Below are 22464 nucleotides of genomic sequence, written 5' to 3' on the forward strand. Positions count from 1 at the left end.
AGGGAGGGGGTATAACAGCTTGTTACGTTTTGTGGATTTTGTAGAGAAAATTTGTGACGAATGTGTTACGTAGGGGGGAAGGGGGGTTTAAAATGATTGAAAAGTGCGTCACATAATATTTGTGCGGCCCCATAATAGTATTTTGATGTCCTACAAACGTGAGTTTCGAATCCAGTTTAACGCCAAGATCTGGCGTGTGGCAGCGGCCCAGAGAATACTGCCACTGGGATACTGTTCCATGTCGTACAAGGCGACTTATCCAGTACTTCTCAGATACGTTTATCTCATATTTCTGTCTATTGGAAATTTATGAGGTTGTATCTGAGAGCGGGAGAAAATAGGTCAAGGTCAATTATAACATGCAGAGTTCAGAATTGTTTTCAGTTCGAAATTGTGTAAGCCAAGGTTTTGAATCTGAATCGGTTTTGAATTCTTGCTTGTTTTTTTGAACTTTTCGACTTATTTTCTCTCGGGGAGGATATGCCAATAGTGTGTATTGCCATACATGCATTTGCACAAGCTGTATTCTTCCATATTTATTTTCTTGTTTTGTCAATTTGGAAAATGATCTATTATTTAAAAAATCTCTTTGCTTTCCTGGTAACTCTTTCAATAAATTCTCTACCCATATTATTCTTAATTGTAAATCTTTTTAATGTACACATCGCTTACAGCCCATTGGGATTTTTTTTTTTGTTTTTTTTTGGCAATCTGCTAATATTGACCAAGTTTAAATCTTACTAAAATTTGATCAATCCCAGTAATATTTCTGACATCAAATAAATTCTTCGTATTTTTTGTCCTTGTATTAACACAAATGTCCAGTGCCTTCTATCTTCAGTATGCTAACAATGTGGAAGTAAATGGCCTTTCAGAAATAGATATTTAACCTTAAAAAAACCGACTTGGTACTTTAATCATGCAAGCCGTACAAATGTCGTTTTCAAGGAACAAATGTTCAAAAATATGTTTTTGGTTTAGGTAGCTGAAAGGATTTAAAATTTCTCAATGCATCTAGTAGGAAGTCAAAACTAATATCGCCTGTCGATAGTCATACCTATTTTACCCTATATGTGTAACTTCTCTTGCAATGACACAAGTGACAAGTTCAATTTAGCTTTAGATTGGTTAAATGTATGGTTTAGAAGAGTTGAATTTCCTCTCATTTCATATTCTGATGATTCGTTATCATACGCCAGTCATGGTTCTGGAATCTACTGCCCTAGTTTCGTGCAATCGCATGTGCTTTCGCAAATATTGCTTGAATAAAAATAGGGTTTTTTTTTTCTCTTTTTTTTGTGATGGTCCCACAGGCCCAATTGGGTCCTTCCTCCACCCCATACGCTTCTTTAGCAGTGGGAGGGACAGTTTATCCTATGGATAATTTTGTTTGCATTATTTTATCTAATTCTGTACGACTTGTTAGTCTAACCACAGAGAACGTCTAACTCCCGCGTATGTCCATCACCGTACAAATTTATATCTGGTATTTCGCCAGATCTTCATCACAAGCATATGATCCTTTTTAGAATTAGTCATTATTTCAAATTGTCTGTTTAACGTGTTGTATTGCCAGTTTCTTGAAAATGTTTATGTTTGAACTGTCTTTGAAATTTTGCGGCAGGCTGTTAAACATTTTTAGACCGTTGTAGAAAACTGATCGTTTTGTCATTTCCTTTCTCGTATTCGGTAATCTGAAATCATGGGCTCTTCTCGTATTGTAGCTATGTACATCGTTGCCGTCTACAGACCGTCCATTAAGTAAGCCGGTAACATTCCGTTCTTCATTTTATATAGAAAAATCAAACTGTTATACGCAATTCTCTGTTTCACTGACAACCATTGAAGTATTGCTGATCCACTCTTTTTTTCTATTTCTGCGATAGCTGATTTGGGCTCCCGTAGGGTTCCACTGTAAAAAAAATTACAGTATTCAAGAAAAAAAAGAGCATTGTTCTACATAAGGATTATTTATCGACTGAAATTAAATCGGATGAACAAGCGGAAAACATTTAAAGATGATTTAATAAAAAGTTGTCAAACAAACATGTATACCAAATATTATTATCGGATTATCTATTGTTTATAAAACAAAAAATTGTGTTTGCCTTGAGCTTGGTCAATCAGCGGTCGAAATCACGGAAAAATGAATAATAAAAAAAAACTGTTTGCGATGGGGTCAATCAGCGGACAAATTCACGAAAAAAAAGAAAACGCTGTAGTTGTTTAAATAAGTTTAGAGTTCGACGACACGGTAGCGATCAATCACCAATAGCCAAACCTGTAGGGAGGGAGTTTCATTCGGGTTGGCGGGGAAAGTTCTCAAGTTTGGGTATTTTTGAGGTTCAGTGAATGTTGGATTTCGTGCTATGTTTTGCAGTCGGAGTTATCCGTATAAAGTTTAACTGAAAAGCGGTTAGCGTGTAGAAAACCGACAGATTTCATACTGATTTGACAGATCGCACAAGTTTCGCAGTTATGAGTGCGCAGTCCAATTTTTTGCGATGCGAATGGTATTATTTCCTATAATAGATCATTATCCGTACACAACTCCTTTTTTTAACTTCTCATATACGATTTGTTACATTTTAACGACAACATAATTGAATTCGACCAGCATATAAAGTATCAAAGACGCATTTATCGCATCAAAAATCTTCGTCATGCCAAATTCGTTAATTCTCAGGCTATGGAAAAATGTGTTTTCAATAGTGTTCAATATTTTTTGTTTTGTCTGGGATTTTAACGCTCGTAATTAATTCAATCTCAATGAATACTAAGAATAATAATATTTCATTCCGATGACTTCATGTTTTGTCCTCTCTTGCAGAATAATGATTTGAAGATTGATTCAAGAATTTACTTCTTAACTTTTCAATGAAATTAGTGAGTAAGAGTGAATTTTTTAACTGTGTTTACTGCTCCGGCTAGCCTACCGCACGGAAGGCTACCGTCGCTCGATTAGAAATTTTCCCAGTAACCGCAATATGTCGAGCATCAATGTACTTAGTGTGTACCTATCGATTACATCGTATCTTTATTTTTTTTTACATCGTATCACTACTCGCATGATCTTATTTTGAATTCTTTGTAGGCGCTTTGTTTGTGTATCAGATGCATGCAGTATAATTGTAGCGCAATAGTCGAAGTGTGGCATAATAACAGATTTAACGTAGATTATTTTCGACCAGAAAGTCATATATCTACTTACTCTACAAAGTACACCATATTTCACGGCAATCTTTTTGATTGTGTAGTCTATGTTAGCTATAAAATTCAATTTTTCATCGACTTGTTCAAAACTACTTGTTACTGTACAGATAGCCAAAGGGCTTTAAAATCGCTTCTCACGTCTAGTTTATAAATATATCGCAAGGTAATAAAAAAAGACTTCTTATGCACTCTTCAAAGCTGCATTTTGAATTTCCCTTTAAAGAAACTCATAGTAGTTATATGACCTAGTGTGTGATAGTCCTTTTTTTGACTGACTACATTTCATTTGTATGTCTGAATTTAAGTAAGAAATTTATAAAGAAAAAAATTATTTCAAATGATATTTTGAAAAGCGTGAATGCTTGAAACCCTATCTGGATAGGCTAATTGCCTACTTGAATCATATCTTTTATATGTCTTCACTGTAGCATCCTGGTTAGAGCATTCTCTGATCATTGTGAAATCAAATCTCCTCAAATAATCTATGAAATGTTCTTTTCAACTTATATGTAACTGTCTCTCTTTCGCTTTATAACTTTTCTGTACTCTGCATATTATGTAATAATTGAATTCTATGAATTTAAACTAAGTAACTTTTGGTCATTCTTTACCCTGTGTGAGCTTTATGGTTTAAAAAATCCCTATGTGGTTAGGCTTTATGCCATATTTTGTTAAGAATCCCCATGTGGATAGGCTACATGCCATGTTTAATACATTGAATTTATTTTCTTATCCCTTTTATAGGTTTTCAGGTCAGTGATGGTTTGAATCATTTGACTTATTTTTGAATCATTTGGTTATAACTTCTTTTGAAAACATTTTTCCATGAAATGATGTTCTAAACTTTAGTAGATACAGATCTAAGCTACAACTTTCTTGTATGTCATAAATATGTATCTTCAATGTGGTATGAATTGTAGGATTTAATCCAACCCGCTAATCCAAATGATTGTGATTACGATCATTGCTCAAAAATTTAAACTTTTCGATTTCTCATTCATAAGGCATAAGAGATACAGGTTTGTGTTGGTCACAAAAGTTGCAGCTAAGATCTAGTTCTACTAAAGTTTAGAACATCATTTCTGGGAAAAATGTTTTCAAAAGAAGTTATAAGCAAATGATTCAAAATTAAGTCAAATGATTCAAACCATCACTGTTTCAGGTTTCTCAGGAATATGATGAGATCTACAAAAACAGGCTAGGCACAATTTTCCCGTTTGTTTGGATAACGTGCCGCTTTTAAGTCAACCCCTTTTCTGATACCTGATACCTAATGCGTAGGGGGGAAGGGGGGTTTAAAATGATTGAAAAGTGCGTTACATAATATTTGAACGGCCCCATAATAGTATTTTGATGTTCTACAAACGTGAGTTTCGAATCCAGTTTAACGCCAAGATCTCTTGCAATTTTGCATTTTTGTAATCGGTCGAATGCTTTTTCGAAATCAACGAATAGCAGCAGAAGAGTGTCCTGGAATTCGTTGATTTGTTCCAGTATGATTCGTAGCGTTGTGATGTGGTCCACACATGATCGTCCGGATCGGAATACAGCTTGTTGCCGTTGGAGTGTACATAGCATCGATTTTCTCCTGGATCCTGTTCAGGATCACTTTGCAGAGTACTTTAAGGGTTGTACAGATCAACGTTATGCCTTGCCAGTTTCCACACTCTGTCAGGTCTTCTTTCTTCAACTGGATACCCTGCATCCAGTCGGCCGGGAATGTTGCAGTATTGTGAATTTTAATAAAATTTTTAGAAATGTCGCTGGTGAACTGGTAACAAAACACAGACTTCCGACATTCTAGTACTACACTTTTCTTTGTCGGAAGTCTTTCGCAAGTCTTTGGCTGCTCGCAAGGTGCAGATCGCTGCATTACGCTTACTTAAAGAGATCTGGTAAGCTAACAACGGTTTTCTCCAAGCTTGGAATTGTGCATGTCAAGCGGACGCCGGGCAGCAATGCAATTGCTATTTTCACTGAAAACGAACTCAATCAATTTTTGTAACTATGTATTTATCTTCAAAATTCATTCACTTTTATGTTTGTATAATAATGTTGTATGTTTTGAAGCAGTACATACTTTGCATCAACCGAGACTAAAATTAATCTGTTCAAAGCATTGATTCTTCCCCATTTTCTGTTTGGCGATGTACTTCATGTTCGCCCCAGTGCAGTGCAGGAGCGTTGCAAAAATTGAATGTTGCGTTAAATTGCTGTGTGCGGTATATCTACAACCTAAACCGTTACGAAAGAATGAGTCATCTCCAGAGTAACTCGTTACCCCCCGTTCTGTTCGAAAAACTAACAAGAGCTCAAGTAAGCAATCGGAAGCAATTTTCAAAATAGAATGTTTGAGTTTCTGGAAACAGCATCAAATTTAGCACTTTTTCAAGTTTCTTCCTTTCGATACGGCTGGTTTATGTAGGATAGATTTAAATAGTAGATGAAGGTAAATAGTTAAGGAAATTCATAGTTGCTCATATGAACGTCGAAAGAAGTAAATTTAAAGAATATTGTATTCTTTAAATAAACAAACAAACAAACAAGTCGGAAGTGCGGACTTCCGAAGTAAAATTTAGTGCTGGCGCTAATATATCCCAGATGTCAGCGAAAAGACGGCGCAACATTTGTGCTGACAAGGCAGGGTCGGCTCTCAGCATATCAGCAGGGAGGCAATCGATCCCAGGTGCTTTGTTGGATTTCCGCTTCTGAGTTGACGCCATTTATGCGGGGCCTGGACATTCAAAGGCCGACGGATGTTCGGCTGAATAGGACAATAGGCAGAATGAGACAATAGGCCTAAGCTTATTTGGCCGAATATGTTAGGCCGAATGGTCGTTAGACCGAAGGGTCGTCGGGCCAAATAGTTGTTAGGCCGAATAGTCATTGGCCCCAACATGCAAACAAACGTTAATATGTCTTATCGTCCTGGCATACATTCGGCATAACGACAATTCGGCCTTATACGACCATTCGGCCTAATGACCATCTGGCCTAATGGCCATTCGGCCTAATGACCATTTGGCCTTACGACTATTCGGCCTTTCGACGTGACTAGGAAGAGTTGTTCAAAATGGTCTGTCCAACGTTTGAGCCGATCTGTTCGATCTGTCAGCAGTTGACCTGCTCGGTCTTTCAGCGGCATTGTTGCATTAGTCCTTGCACCGCTAAGGCGGTGAGAAATATCATTTATTATTATTATTATGGTTTATTATAGACATTTTACCACTCCTGGGGTATTCGTGTCTTTTTAAAAATTACATCAAAATTAAATACTAAAAAAATACAACTACTAAACTACTGCTAATTATAATTAATTTTAACCTACTTAAATAAGTTCGAATAGTTTACCCTCTTTCAGAAATTTGATGAGATTGTTTTCCTTGTCTGCATCATTCGCCAAAACCTCATAGATCGTCCCTGTAATGTTGTACTTTTTTCGGGGTTCTTCGTAGCCTTTACAGTCGATGAGGATGTGTTCAACTTTTCTTATGACACCGCAAAAAGAACATGTTGGCGGGCTGTTGCGTTCGAATAAATATGAATGTGTGAATCTAGTGTGTCCAATACGCAACCTGGTTAAAACACGTTGTTCGGAAGCGCATTTACGATCAACATATTTGGTTGGGTAAGGTTTGTTGATGCGTAAAAAACATCTCGATTGCCACCAGGTTGTTGTCCATTTATTCCAAATTTGTCGTCTTATTTCGAAGACTGCATCCTGAGATGGTAATGGGATATTTTGAGGAGGAATTTTACGAGCCTCATTTGCATGGAAGTCTGCTTTATCATTCCCCAATATTCCTGAGTGTCCTGGTATCCACGCGAACACCACATTTCGGGTCTGGATCAATTTTTCAATTTCCTGAATCCATGGGTGTTTGGAGCGCCCTCTTTTCAGAGCGTCAAGGCAACTTGCTGAGTCGCTCAATATCAAATTTTTCCCATCTGGTAAACTTTCTGCTACAGCCTTTTTAAGTGCGTATGCTTCAGCCGAAAAAATGCTACAACTACCCGGAAGTGGAAATTCCATTACAGTTTCTCCATCAACCAGAGCTGCTCCTGTTAAGAAATATCATAATGTAATCGGATATCTCCAATGGCGACGGTTCTTTCTCCCTCTTCGGCTAGGGAGTTTGTCCAGGCTCTCTTATCTCGTCTAAAAACTCCTTTAACTGCCTTTTCCAGCTCCGCATATCGTAAGCGGGCGGGTGCTTTGGCTGACCCGATACTTGCCTGCTCAATTCCGACTTTTGCCTTTCTCCGGTCATCGATCATCCTCCAGGTTTCATCCGACATCCATTCACTTCTTCTTCCACAAACTTTGCCGAGAGTACCATGGCAGGCAAATCTGGGCACCTGGAAACCCAGGTCAGATGAAATGTCTGCGCTTCGTTTGTTGCGGACATCAAGAAGGCTCCTTCTCCATTTTCGGCTGATGCAGATGTGGTCAATTATATTTTCTGTTCGGCCATCTCGGGATACCCAAGTGACCTTATGTGCTGGTCGATGGGGGAAGAGCGATCCACCGATCACCATGTTGTTGTTGCCACAAAACTCTACAAGCAGCTCTCCGTTTTCGCTCATCGGTCCTAGACCATGGCGCCCCATGATGCGCTCTAAGTCCTGATATCGGAGCCAATCTTGTCTTAGGCGTTGAAGTCGCCTAAGTGGATTAGAATGTCACCCTTCGGAATTTTCTCAACCACGCTGTACAATTGACTGTAAAACTGCTCTTTCTCCTGCAAATTGGCAACGTCAGTTGGCGCAAAACACTGCATCATTGTAAGGTTTCTAATCCGTGTTCTGAATCTGGTTACGATTATTCTTTCGTTTATCGGTTCCCATCTTATGAGGGACGCATGGGCCTGCGGGCTTAATGGGAAACAAACTCCTCTTTCCCGAGTAGCGTGTTCTCCTCGTATGCCAGAGTAAAGCAGTACTTGCCCACACTGTGTCTTGTGTTCTCCAGTGTTAGGCCAACGGACTTCTCTCAGTCCCAATATCTCTAGCTTGAGGCGGCTAGCTTCTCTAACAAGTTGAGCCAGCTAACCTGGCTGTGGACAAGGGTCAAAACATTCCAAGTTCCAATTCTAGTCTGTGTTTTCATGCTAAAATTCGTTGCCAAAGTTCCAATTCGGTTTTTATTTCTTATCCCAGTTTCTGCAACAATTAATAAATCGGGAGCAATAGGTTGTTAGCTTCAGGTCCCTATCCCGCGAAGGGACTGCTATCTGGAACTTAGCTGGCGAGAGCCTCATTTCGTTAATTCAGCCGGTCGCTGCGAGACGGACGCTATTTGAGCCGCTCCTGACCTGGAACACAGAAGCTTGGTTGTTGTTGCACGCGGCCCCTGACCTGGGGGACAGAAGCCGGCGGCCACCTTCTCGGTCTGCATGCGACCAAAGCATCCACCGGGGTTGGGTACCCGATCTCAGCTTAGGTTACTCGCAGCGCTGAACGGGGAGGTTGAGATAGGAATTGCTAATAAGAGGTGATAAGACCACTATATGGGGTCTCGTGTTGCACATTATCCACCATTCGTCTGGCAGCAAAAAAAAAGTTATGGGAAGGATAGAAATTTGAGATTTTGAAATTTCCATACAAAGCTTGCAGCGATCTAAATTGGTCACATTCATTTTCCAGAGAACTGTAAATGGGTCTTTATGATAAAACATGAAAAAAATACAAACGAACTAAAACAAGATTTTTTGAAACTTAAATCTTAATTATCTCAAAAAACGAAAAGTCTTTAAAAATCTACAAAAAATGTTTCGTTTATGGAACAATCGATGTAAGTCTGATGTAAATATGAATCTGATACTACTACTATTAAAAAAATTCCCGTAATAAAATAAAAACAAACGGTCATTTTATAAATTTTATTTTCAACAAGACAGAAATCCCCAGTCACTCTTTTTTTTTTAACAATATTGCTAATAACAAAACAAAACGATTCACCGCTACGAGTTATTTGCATCTATAATTGTCTCTAATCTTCGGAATGCTATCATTGTATTTCACTATAATAGATATTACACAGGTTTGATATGAAGTTATGTAACAGAAAGAAGGACAACTGGATCTAACATGTTTAGGTGTAGAACTTCATGCGGAAGTTGTTAGCCAATCGAGTGAGAGCTTCAGCGGCATCTATTTCATCCTTCTGGTGCACGGGCATTTCGGTCGAGGTGTACGACGAAGTTTCGCTAGATCCTTGAGAAGATGCTGAGTTGCAGGGCAACTGATGAGTCAGTTGAGTGCCGGACGAGTTAGAATTGCATCTCTTCTTAGAGGACGATAGTTTTCTGCAATTTTAATTGAGATGTTGTTGGTTTATTATAACAAACAAATGATTAAAGAAGAACACCACCTGGACTGCTCCCAATCGATGTAGTTATTCTTGGATGGGGTAAACTTGGCCGTGCTTTCAAGCCATTTTGAAAGCGAGGGTGGGCTGCGCACTTCACAGCCCAAAGGTCCAACAGCGGTCACATTGACCTGTGCCTGGGGTGAAGGAAGCAGTTGGAACGGATTAGGCGAAGCGGTATATCCTTCGCATCCGCTTGGATCGGGATCAGGTTCAACCTCACTTAGGTCCCGTAAATACTTCTCCATGATGCTGTTTTTGTACTTGCTGGTACTCTTGCCATTCAATGCCGGAGAAACTGTGGTGCTTGGCGTTAAGTAATAAGTACCGTTTTCAGCTCGAAAAGCGTTCGGGAAACTGGCCGCTATGATGGAGCTGGTGTTGGCGTTGAAATCTGCCGGACAATCGCCAATGGTGGCAGATGCCTGGAATAACAAATAAACAAAACGTTAAATAATATATTGGCTAGCAAATGGTGGATAATCTGAAATACGAGGCCGCATAGTGGTTATATCACCTCTAGCCAGATTTAGAACACAGGTTAGAAACCCTATAATGGTTCAGTGTTATGCGCCAACTGACGTTACCAATTTGCAGGCGAAAAAGCAGTTTCACAGTCAACTGAACAGCGTGGTAGAGAAAATTCCGAAGGGTGACATTCTAATCCACTTAGGCAACTTCAACGCCTAAGACAAGATTGGCTCCGATATCAGGACTTAGAGCGCATCATGGGGCGCCATGGTCTAGGACAGATGAGCGAAAACGAAGAGCTTTTTGTAGAAATTTATGGCAACAACAACATGGTGATTGGTGGATCGCTCTTCCCTCATCGACCAGTACATAAGGCCACTTGGGTATCCCGAGATGGCCGAAGAAAAAATCAAATTGACCACACCTGCATCAGCCGGAAATGGAGAAGGAGCCTTCTTGATGTCCGCAACAAACGTAGCGTAGACTTTGCATCTGACCATCACCATGTCCTTGGTGAGATACGACTGAGAGTTGCGCGTGTCCAACGGCGAGAGGAGAAAGTCGGATGTCGCTACGACGTCCGCCAGTTGAAGAATGCAGAGGTGAAAAGGGCATACTTTGAACAGCTTGAATCTCGAGCCTCGGCTGACAGACGGAACAGTCGAAGCACAGTGGTGTGGGTTAAGAATACCTTTATCACGACGAGCCAGTTTGTGTAAAGTCTCGGTAAAGTTTGTGGAAGAAGAAGTGAATGGATGTCAGATGAAACTTGGAGGATGGTCGATGATCGGAGAATGGCAAAAGTTGGAATTGAGTAGGTATTTATCGGGTCAGCCAAAGCAGCCGCCAGCTTGCGATATGCGGAGCAGGAAAAGGCAGTTAAACGAGCTTGTAAACGAGACAAGAGAGGCTGATCAAACTCCCTAGCCGAAGAGGGAGGAAGAGCTGCCGCCATTGGAAATATCCGAATACTATATGGCATTTCTCGCGCCTTAGTGGAGCAAGGACTAATGCAAGAATGCCGATAAAAGACCGAGAAGGTCAGCTGTTGACCAATCGAACTGATCAGCTCAAACGTTAGACTGAGCATTTTGAACAACTTTTCCGAGTCACAAATAGCGATGGCCAGCAGAATCCGCAACTCGAAGCGCCAACAGTAAGTCGCATTAGTGTCGTCAACTCAGAAGCACCCTCGCTGAAATAGAAGAGGCAAATAAAGACATGAAATCCAATAAAGCGCCTGGAATCGATTGCGTTCCTGCTGAGATGCTGAAAGCCGACCCTGTTTTGTCAGCACAAATGTTGCACCATCTTTTCGCTGACATCTGTGCGGGACGAATTACTCAAGACCAGAGCACTGCCGCTCATAGCAAGTCCGTCCCATTTGCGTTTTCATCATTTTTCAGTTTATTGCTGGAATCACTTTAATTTTATCAGTAGTTTCAAGAGAAAACTTTGTTTTCAGTACTTTGTTCTAATGAACATTGAAAAAAACCTCAAGAAATTTTGTCCCATTGAACGAATGATCGCAAGTTGGTCCCATATGGCATAAATCATCGCATGTCGGTCCCACTGCCATAAGAGCCCAGCCAAATGATTTTCAACGAAATCAAAACAAAAAAATAATCCATATAAAGCGAAAATCTTTCATTAGCCGTTGCATTGACAGATTCTGTTGATTACTTTGATTAAAAACGCACACAAATGCTGAATTAACGATGGACTTTTTGCGATTTTTCAATGCCGTTTTTCTCAATTCAACAAAAACGCAAATGGGACGGACTTGCTATGAGCGGCAGAGCAGTCGTTGATAGTTTGATGGAAACTAATAAGCACATTGAAGAATCTCAAGATTTTCTATCGAGCAAATTTGAAGAGCTCAGAGGGAATTTTAAAAGTATTGGAAAGGCTATCAAGGAAATGCAATACGATAATGAGAAGCTGAAGAACACGGTCAATGTATGGCAACAGAAGCATTATGACTTGGCTAGTAAAGTGGATAAATTAGAAACCGAATTGGATAAAGCCAACAGATCAGCATTGGAGAAAAATGCCATCGTGCTGGGACTACCGACGAGCGCGCAGGAGAATACAATGGATACAGTGATAAAACTAGCAACTACAATCGGATGTCCACTGAAGGATGGTGATGTCGCCGAGGCGAAAAGGTTATTGAGCAAAAATTCATCGATGAGAACTGCACCAATACTTGTTACGTTTGAGCGTGCACAAACCAAAGAGTTGCTTTTTCAAAAAAAACGTGAACACGGAGTTCTGCAGGCATCGCAGATCGATGAGATTTATGCTGGATCTTCGAACAAAGTGACAATTCGAGATGAATTGACTACTCTCGGGAAAGAATTGCTGTCGGAAGCGAAGAGCATGCAGAGTGAGCTCGGCATAAAGTTTGTTTGGCCTGGACGAGATGGAAAAATCCTGTTCAAGCGCCATGAAGGCGCTTTATCATACGAAAACGCCGACGTTACGACAATAACTTCCCAGATGTCAACTGATTTGGAAAAGCTGAAAGCATTTTTCGACGCCAATCTTCTCTCGCTGAACCTAGATAAAACCAAATATATGATCTTCAGATCAACGAATCGCCTGTCTGCGGACCACTCTCAGTTAAAAATTGATCAAACCACGATTGAACAAGTTAAAACATTTAAGTATTTGGGTCTTAACTTCGACGAGCGTATAAGATGGAACGTGCACGTAAATGGCCTTCGGAAAGAATTAAGTGTAATACACAGTATCATCTGGAAAATATCGAGGTTCGTACCAACCAAACAGTTAACTTGTTTATACCATGCTTTTGTGCAAGCCAAATTGCAATACATGGTTTCTATTTGGGGATCAGCTAGGAAAAGTGACATCAAACCACTTCAAGCTATGCAGAACCGTTGCCTGAAAGCTGTGTACAAACGACCCAAACTGTACTCCACCCACAGCCTATTTCAAGAAGCCTCGCAGTCGATACTACCAATAGCCGCATTAAGGGAACTCCAAAGCGTCATTCAGATCCACAACAAGCTACATAATCCGCTTTTCCACCATAATCAACCAATTCAGTATTTGAGGCACAGGTTTCCCACAAGATCAAGGAGAAATCTAGTACACAGAAGAGCCAATACGGAGAAGATGAAAAGATCACCCGAATATTATAGCAAATTAAAGTACAATAACCTCCCAGGATTTTTGAAGCTCGTAACGAACAAACTCAGCTTCAAACGCCAAGTAAAAGCCTACCTAAAAACCAACTTAATGAACTACCTAACTTAATGTAAACCAAAGCAAAAAAAAAATCAACTGTAAACTAACTCAGCTGTAAAACAAGCTCGCAAGTACCCCCTTAACAGAGAGTAATCTCACTGGGGGCTACGAACAGTCGAAATCCTCACTTGCAATATATCCGCCACTAATCGCCACCATACCGTATTTTCTATGTACCCCCTCTCTGCTAGCCACCACCTGCCGCAAACCGCCCCACCAACCGCCTTCACCAACCGCCCACACCAACCGCCAACACCAGCAATTGTTTTGTTTCATTAAATGCTATCTGAATTACAAAAAAAAAGTTTTTTTCCTTTTTCTTCGGAGAGGAAGGAATATTTGTCTAGCAATATTACGAGAACACCTCTATATGAAAAATAAGTATCATTCACAGATAATCTGCAGAGAATCTAGTTTCACAGTGCCCAATGACCCAACTCCATAAGAGTTGCTTTTCTGTGAATCTAACAAAAAGTTACAACAGAAGACCCTTGACTCCATGCCCCAAATGTAATAAGCACTGTTTGGTCCGGGAATCATCTGGTTCCTATCTCAGCTAACAACGATGAGCACCCAGCTTTTCGAAGATATTTCATGACAACTCACCGATTTAAGGAGGATTGACCATCACTTCTTGGGGTTCAAATCTTGCGGACCATGCGGTTTTTACTGGTTTTCTAAAGAGATCTCTAAGACCTTCGATTCAGTCACGCCGCTTTCTGCTAGTGACAACAAACGTTTCATTCCTGAGTTTGTCTGGTTGAAGGGGTTCAGGAGACAAGTATGTGTGCGAATCCGGTGCTGAGGAATCGCCCAACACGCCTGCACTCATGAGTCATAACACACGTCTTGCCTAACTGACCACCTGCGCACGGAAGAGGAACACGCTTGCAGATGCGCGCAGATCGTGGTTATTCGGATCGGGGCAATGGGCGATGGAAGCGAAAAGTTATTCTTTCTCTCCTTAAGAAAACCCCGTATGATCTGTCATAAAGCTTAGTTCTTTTAGAAATGGGACAGTTACGAATGCGTGTATCTCAAAAACCTTTCGTTTGATCTAAAAACTTTCTATGAAGGAAATGAAGGTAATTTAATGATAATTCATGAAAAAAATTGAAAAAAAAAATTTAACGTTTTTTTGTAAGAATAAATTCTACTTTATTCTTGGTACCTCCCATTGGCTAGCGCACACTTTTTTCAATCATGATATTGATCAGTTTTTCAAACTAATACTTCGTCTAATCTGTATTTTAGGTGGCTACACCCTCTTCCTTCAATTTTCGCTACTTTTCGGACCAATACTTCTCTTTTAAAAGAAACTGAGGGTAATTTAGTGGATACAGATGTTTCGAAATTAACAAATTTGATTATTTTTGAGCCACTTTTCGAGCGTTTTTAATGAAATTTCTGCTGGCAAAATCTGGCAATAACGAAGTAAAGCCATCATGAGATCAAACTTAAAGTATAATCGGTTAGTACAGATAGTAGTTTGCGAAGGGTACATAAAAGATTGCTCTTTTTAGGCTTTTAAAAGCAGCGAAAACCATAGTTTTCGTTTTAAATATTGTTATTTCTTTCCACAAGAGCAGAATTTTGGCAAATCATAGTATTTCATAAAAAATAACCAGCAAATACATACTTTAATATATTCGGGACCTTGCCACGAGCAGACATAGTATAGGATATAACCGCTGGAATTTGTTTAAAATAGGGTATTTCATAAGTTTTGTCGTTCATCAGAAATCATCTGTCCCATAGCCTCGGAACCGGCTATACAGCTTACGAGCTCTGGAACTTGCAAAAATTTAGTGTTTGAGGTGTGGTTTGAATGACACACTTTCAGCTTATCGGAGAAAAAAATTTTTTTGGAAATTTCAGCGATCTACTTAGTTTTTCGATTTTTGAAAATTAAAAATGCTGGTATGAGACTTGATTCTCTGATGACACTTAGCCGAAGTTGCCGATCATATGCTTCACTCCAATGCTTGATTTGAACTTTGTGGACATTATTGACAGTATTTCCATACTTTTCCACCACTTACATACAGTAATTCTTCGAATAATCAACGGTTTTGTCAGCTTTCAATTTGACTATGATGGATTTTGAATGAAACTGTGCAAAATTATTTTTTCCTTTTTCTCTTGCATCGTAAATATCTCAAAAACGCGTAATTTTTAAATTTTGAAAAAAATAGGTAGGATAGTACTTTTTACAGACAACAAATTGCTGTCAAAATTTTGAATGTCCGATTACTAGTAAACGAGCTATTAGCAAAAGAAAGTGTCCCATTTCTAAAAGAACTAAGCTTTAAGTTGGGTGAAATTTTAGCTGCATCCCACTTGCACTAATAGAAAACCATCACCCAAATTCAGCACCGCTTCCATCGCCTATTAAAAACGATTGTGGACGGTAGTTGCTTAGTTACGCGTGGCTTTCCCGATTGCTTTGATACTTTCAAATCACGCGCTTGTTTAGCTCGGTTAGTGGGAGTATTCCAGATTGATATGCTAGTATGCTATTATTTCTCTCAGGGTTGAAATTTACTTTTCCGGGAATCGTAGTTTCTACTCTGCGTTCGATACGTTTAACGACATTCAAAGTGTTTATCCTCTGTTGTGACTTGTACCAACAACGGTTGAAAATCACACAAACTAAAGTTCTTTGAGAAGGATTGTCTTCTTAATCGTGCACTACCCGCAAAGCTATTCTATTCTCGAGTATGCATCAGCTGTGCCCTTACTTCAATTAAAATGTTATGGTCGAATTTAAAAAAAAAAAAATCATCTGACATAGGTATCTTGATAATCTACTTAATATTTTTTGTGCATAACATGATACTTTTCCTAATTTCTAAGTTGGTCACTTAATTCAGATTGAATACGGCGTCTAAAAGTTGAAGTGGATTTATTGAAATCGAAGACAGTACAATAACGTAAACAGCATTTTTCGCTGAACGAAGAGGATCGTTGCTGCCATATCGCAGGTTCTTTGTGGAGCATAAATATTACATCGAGAAAGTAGTCAGGAGCAGTCAATATCGTTTCGAAGAATACTTGTCACGTATAGCGATTGATCGATGGAATGACGATCCGACAGCATATGATGTCCAAGCAGGGCACAACGATGAAACTTCAAAAGGCCACCATACTAGGTTGTGCTACCCAAGTAACCATAAGCACTAAAATCTAGCATCAACTCTGCTCTAGCGTCAGCTATAGAGCTTGATTCTGTGCATCATTTAAGCTCTGTGAGCCAGGTTTGGCGAAATTAACTGCTGCATTAGTGCAGAAACTGGTATAACCCTATAAAAGCACTGTTATAGCATTGGTTGATGCTACAGCGTTGGCGGCCAAAATGCTGGGAAAATGCAAATGGCGTTCGAATGAGGTTCGACCATGCGAAAAAAAATTATTTTGGATTTTTGTTTGGTTTATTTTTCTGCCATGATACTAAATTTGTAATTATTTTTATATTCGCTTATGCATATTGAGAAGATCTCTCGGATTGAATTTTCTACATGATTTTTTTTTATTTTTCTGCTGAAAATGATCTGGAATCGAACTCATGACATATGTGGCTCTGACATTTGACATTGACTCTGCCTGTGAACCTATCAGGTCCGCGTTAAATCTTTGAAAAAAAAGACCTATTTGAATCAAATTTCAAGCAACCGATGCCCTGAATTTGCATTGATTCAGCATCAATCAATGCTAATGTGCTTTTGCCTAATGCCACTGTAGTGCTTACATAGTGCTTAAAAGCATTAAAGCAAGCTTGTGTGATGCCAATTTAATTCTTAGAAAATATAGCATTTGTTATTCTGATTTAGTGCAATGTTGCATTTCAAAAGCATTGTGCAAAGCTAATAGAATGCAAGTTGCATTTTTAAAAAGTGGTATAATTCTAACATGATGCAGCATAGCACTCGATCGGCTGTTGTAATGCAAAATTGCACTTGATGTGCTGATATAGTGTAATTTAGCCTTTGAATGCTGGTGTAAAGCTATAAAAATGCAAAGCTTTAGTGCTTATGGTTACTTGGGTAGGTTCTTAGATTCCAATATTGGTCGCACCAGAGCAATACAGAGCTCGCAAACAGACCGGATCAGTGAATTCTTTGTTCAAACGTATGAGAAATCCCACGATTCTCGATTATCACAGCGTAATGACGCTTAAAAGTCATATGACTGTCCAGAAAAAAAACGCCAAGATCCTTTATCTCCTCAACACGATGCAACTGCTCGTCCCCAGAATATTGTAGTGATGCATGAAAAGATTTTTCCTACGCCCAAACGTGATAATACAGCACTTCACAACGCTCAAAGCAAGTAAATTATTACCGTACCAATTCACGGCTGCGTCCAAGAAACATTGCAATTCATAACAATCAGTTTGACTGTTCATGACTAAAAATATTTTCAAGTCGTCCACCTACAGGAGAACTTTACATCCAATGAGCAGCAAGTTGATGTCGTTATAGAACGTTAACGATCTTCTCAAATGCTTTCGAGCAGGCAGCTAGCGACGTGACACCTCGGCAGTTAAGAACATCTTGTTTATCATCTTTTTGTGCACTGGGCTCAAAAACGATTTTTTGCCAGATGGTAGGAAATTTTCTGATGTTCTAGAGACTGATTAAAAATGCGCGTGAGAAGTTTCACCAGTAAAGTGCGACACTTTTTCAATACTTTCTCGGTCAACAGTGGTGTTCCACAAGGGAGTCACTTGGGACCCCTTCTTTTCATCACTGTTATGAACGAATTTCCTGAAGTACTGACTGATGTGTTCGCGCTGGTTTATGCCGATGATTTAAAAATGTTTTTGCCTATTCGTCACCCGAAGGATTGCGTGACTCTGCAGAACGCCTTGCACAGATTCACAGAGTGTTGCAGTAGATTCGACCTAAAGATCAATTCCTCGAAATGCAACGTTATAACCTTTTCCCCGAAAATAAGCAATATCACTTATGAATACCGCTTAGAAAACGATTGCATCATTGCTCGGCAAAGTTCAGTAAAAGACTTAGGAGTGGAGTTGGACGCGGAGTTAACTTTTTCAAAAGCCATCGAAATGGAAATCGGAAATTCGGAATGGTTAGTAGAATCTGTCACGAGCTGGATAATCCCTACTCGATTGTTTCTATCTACACTGGATTAGTTAGGACCGTCATTGAATATGCCGGCATTGTGTGGCGACCGTACTACAACATACACAACAACAGACTGGATAGGGTTCAGAAGAAGTTCTTGAAATACGCTTTGAGAAACCTTGGGTGGCAAGCAGAAATGCCGGAGTATCGAGTCTTGTGCATGCTGGTAGGTTTGGACACGCTGGAAACCCGAAGAAAATCGATCGACGCACTGTTTCTAAAGGACTTAATCTGTGGAAGATATTACTCGCCGTATTTATTATCTTGTATATATCCGTACGAAGGCCGCCGCAGTTTACGAAGCGTAAGGCCGTTTCAACTAGCTCCAGAATTACGCCAGAAACGAACCAATGTACCGAATGATTACATTTTACAACACAAACGTCGATATTATTCAACTAAGCATGTCCAGAGAACAAATCAAAAGTAGAATTGTGCAGTGCTCTTTTACAAATTAACAATTACTGTAGTTATTAAGTGTCATTTATATTATAGAATAAGATAAAGGGCTGAAGCCTAGGATCTAATCAATAAAACTAAAACTAAAACTAATACGCACGCCGGTATTCCATCCTGTCCGGCTCAAGTGGAGTTCTTCAAATTGATTATGGCCTCTAAAACCATTTCCTTGCTAACAGTGAAAACATCCAGATTCAGACAGAAAAAAATCCGCACGATTAGAGTCACGAGCTGATACATCGAAATCCTCAACAAAAGAAATAGGACTCGGGAATGAAATTCAAACCCCAATTGGAGGGTGGTCGTTGAGCCATATGAATGACAGGCAGAATGAACTTAAACCGATTAGACGTAAAGGAGGCATACATCGGATTCCGTTCATGTCTTTGAATATTCAGTACGCCTAATGTTTATTTCCCTCATCTTAAAACCTTTACATGCGAATACATACAGTCATTTTCTACAAATATTGACAAGTTAGGGTTCGTTGAGACCTTTAGATGTTTTAAAATGGAGCCAAAAAACAGTAGATACGATTATGTGACACGACGTCAACCAATTTTATTTTGAATAACCCTTCATAAGTGAAATTCGCATTGCGTCCACTGTGTTTCTGGCCTAAGATTGCAAAAGTGCGTTGTTTGAATGATATCACATGACACCTAGTTAAAACTACACGAATTTGATTCATCCAAACTCACCTGAAGGTATTGCACCTGCTCGGCAGGGATACCGAACACCGCATTATAATTCTTCGGCGTATAGCAATGATCGTAGAAAGTGCCGCCCGGTGGAAAATTTGTTGATTGATCAAATTCTTCGTCTTCCGTATCTGAAGTATCGGAATACACCCGACGATGGCGTGCAACCATCTGCATGTGGTTCACGTACTCGTGCGAGTTATTGTTGCCGGGCAACATCTTACTGTTGCCGTATCCAACGTAGCGTGAAGTCGATGGCGGTGTCCGAGATCCTTGAGAATCTTCTCCCCTTTCGCCCCATATGCTGTCGCTTGAACAGATACTAAACTGTTCAACGTTTCCCCTGGCGCTGGTGTTATAGTTCTTGATAAGATTGCTCCAAGTCTTTCGGATCGGGTCATGGCCGGAATTTTTTAACTTCCGGCGCCAATTGGCGAACCAGTTGCATATTTGGGTGTAGGTCAGGCCCGTTTCACAGGCCAGCAACTTCTTTTCTTCCCGGTTGGGGTACGGATTTTCCCGCCGTCGTACGAGCCAGTCCTTGAGCATACGTTTGATCTCCGGTGTGAAGAGCCGCTTGATAGGCCGATGGATGTCCCCTGGAGGCCATGCTTTCCTGTAGCGTGCGAGGAAGTTGATAAAGAAAAGGGAAGGTTTATAATTCATCGGTGGGTCGAGAATTCTTCAAACTGAAAACTCACATAGGACGCAAACACAAACAATTATCAATCAGCGGAAAACAACCTGTTTGTGTTTTGGTTCCGTTTGGCTACAAACGGTGTAAGTGGAAAGGCCATTAGTGAGGAGATTTGTACTGTGAGTGTTTGAGAGAGTCACGCAGGCGCACGACCGGAAGTAGCGATGTTTTTGCGCTCTCTCGTGTTTTTCTTCGTTGTGCCGTCGTCGCGAGGTGCACCAACACAGCTGATGTACGAATCGTGTGTTGAGAATATGGTGAGGAAACATGCAAAATTACATGAAACATGTTGATTTGGTTGTAAGTCTAAATATAAAACAGGCCATTCGAGAGGAAGCGTTATTAGTACACTGGCACGAGGTGTACAAACAAGGGCACACACACGGTTTTTTTTCAACAATTTCTTACGCCTGACTAACCTACTTCGCTTACGATTTCTAACTGGTCTGCTCGATTTTTCCATGATGAAAGTTGCAATTCAGTTGCAGGGACTTTTATTGGAAGATAAGAATGAAACATGTTAAGTATGATTTAAGAAGGCACATAGCACATTGTCGCATAATGTTATTTGACTATCATTAAACGCGCGGTTAAGTCGAAGAGGGTCGCTCCATTGAGTTCGAAGTTATTTTTGGACTCTTAAATTTGGTCCGATGTTATTCTTCTGTGGATGATTGTGACGAAATTGTCAAGCGTGGGGACAAAAACTGTGACAGTAATTTCAATACGGGTAAAAAAATCATTAATCTAGCTCTCCCGGTGAGGAAAGTATTAGAAACTTATTTTCGGTCATGTTCAACGGCGACGTTCACTCGTTTTTTGAAGGGAAGTGTAAAAGTGCTACCCGAAAACATATACCATATATGAAGGAATACCATTTGAAGCAAAACACGAAACAGCACATTCAGTTTTGTTGAAAAACATCGGTGCGGTTATAGATAGAATCACTGCCATCCTCGTCATTGGGAGCCGTTTTTTTCTCGTCATGTCAAAATGGCCGCCATATTGGAATAGTGAAAAATGTCCACAGGTCAAACTTGTAGGCCCGAATACCCTTCAAAGGTTCCCAATTTCTTTCGCTAAACTTCCATCCCCGGAGTGCCTCAATATTTAGCGATTCAACGCCTCCACCGAACCGTTTTCACGTTTACGCAACCATGATGTTTGCAGCAAAACATGATCACTTGAACGTTCTGTTACTTAACTTGTTTTTTTTCAACGTGCGAAGGTCAAAGGACTAAGTTATCTGCCAACAGCTAACCTGATCGTCCTTGACTCTCGAACGGTTTTAGATTAAAGGGCGGATGTACTCACCTGATAAATCACTCCAAAAAACCAACGGAATTGAAATCTTTTGCAGCACTTGTGTAAAAGGTTAAAAAAATTTTCACCAACAGCTGTCGTAACGATTGTTGGACACCCGTTTATGAATAGTCACTACATGAACGGAAGGCGAAAGGCGCGCGCGACACGTTTTTGAATCAATCCGCAACCACCGACCGATCGTCAACGTGATTGGACCAGCAATGAGAATCCAACGGGGACTAGACTCAGCGGAGGATCTTGCTGAGTTTGTTTCGTCTCCTCGTTATCCCGATACCTACTCATTCTCGCAGTTTGTTGTGGTATGATTGATCCGATCGAAACAGTCGAGAGGATTTTGCATACCGACTCTGATTGTGACCAGGGAATTACTCGATCCGTGAATCGGTGTGGGTATGTTTTTTGACAATTTGGCAACGAAAGCAATGTTTTTGCTCTCACATTTTTCTCACCCATGGATCTTCTGAAGAAAATATCTAAATTTGCTGTTTTTGATGGCATGTTTTTCTTGATAGTTTTTTTTGCATCTGTTTGAAGTTAGTTTTACACAGAAAAATTTAACATTTAATATTATACAAACATGGAAAATCCTAAAACTTCTTCCATCACACGTTAATCACTAATCCCGAAGAATAAAAATATATTGACAGTTATGTAACGAATTCGGTACAATCAACTAAAGCGAAAGACAAGACAAAAACCGCTCATGCTAGGTGTTATGAAAATTAGAAATATGTTCGAAATGTGCGACGAACGGAGTTAAAATTACCAATCGTGATGCGCACGCATGTTTTTGCACCCTTGAGA

General features: G+C 39.9%; 1 protein-coding gene across 2 annotated transcripts; it reads right to left on the reverse strand.

Annotated features, from left to right (window-relative positions):
• Positions 1–9123: 9123 nt before the first annotated feature.
• LOC129747235 (uncharacterized) lies at positions 9124–21872 on the reverse strand. Of its 2 annotated transcripts, XM_055741332.1 has the most exons (5): positions 21649–21872; positions 20754–20825; positions 19638–20253; positions 9587–10008; positions 9124–9521 (listed from the first exon to the last, which is right to left on the reverse strand). In XM_055741332.1, the coding sequence occupies exons 2-5, from the start codon at positions 20795–20797 to the stop codon at positions 9308–9310; spliced, it is 1296 nt and encodes a 431-aa protein (XP_055597307.1). In that variant the 5' UTR covers positions 20798–20825; positions 21649–21872; the 3' UTR covers positions 9124–9307. The 2 variants fall into 2 exon arrangements, with proteins under 2 accessions (XP_055597307.1, XP_055597308.1); XM_055741333.1 differs by lacking the exons at positions 20754–20825; positions 21649–21872 and adding an exon at positions 20339–20714.
• Positions 21873–22464: the final 592 nt, after the last annotated feature.

This window comes from Uranotaenia lowii, chromosome 2, assembly GCF_029784155.1.
Source record: "Uranotaenia lowii strain MFRU-FL chromosome 2, ASM2978415v1, whole genome shotgun sequence".
Classification (NCBI taxonomy): domain Eukaryota; kingdom Metazoa; phylum Arthropoda; class Insecta; order Diptera; family Culicidae; genus Uranotaenia; species Uranotaenia lowii.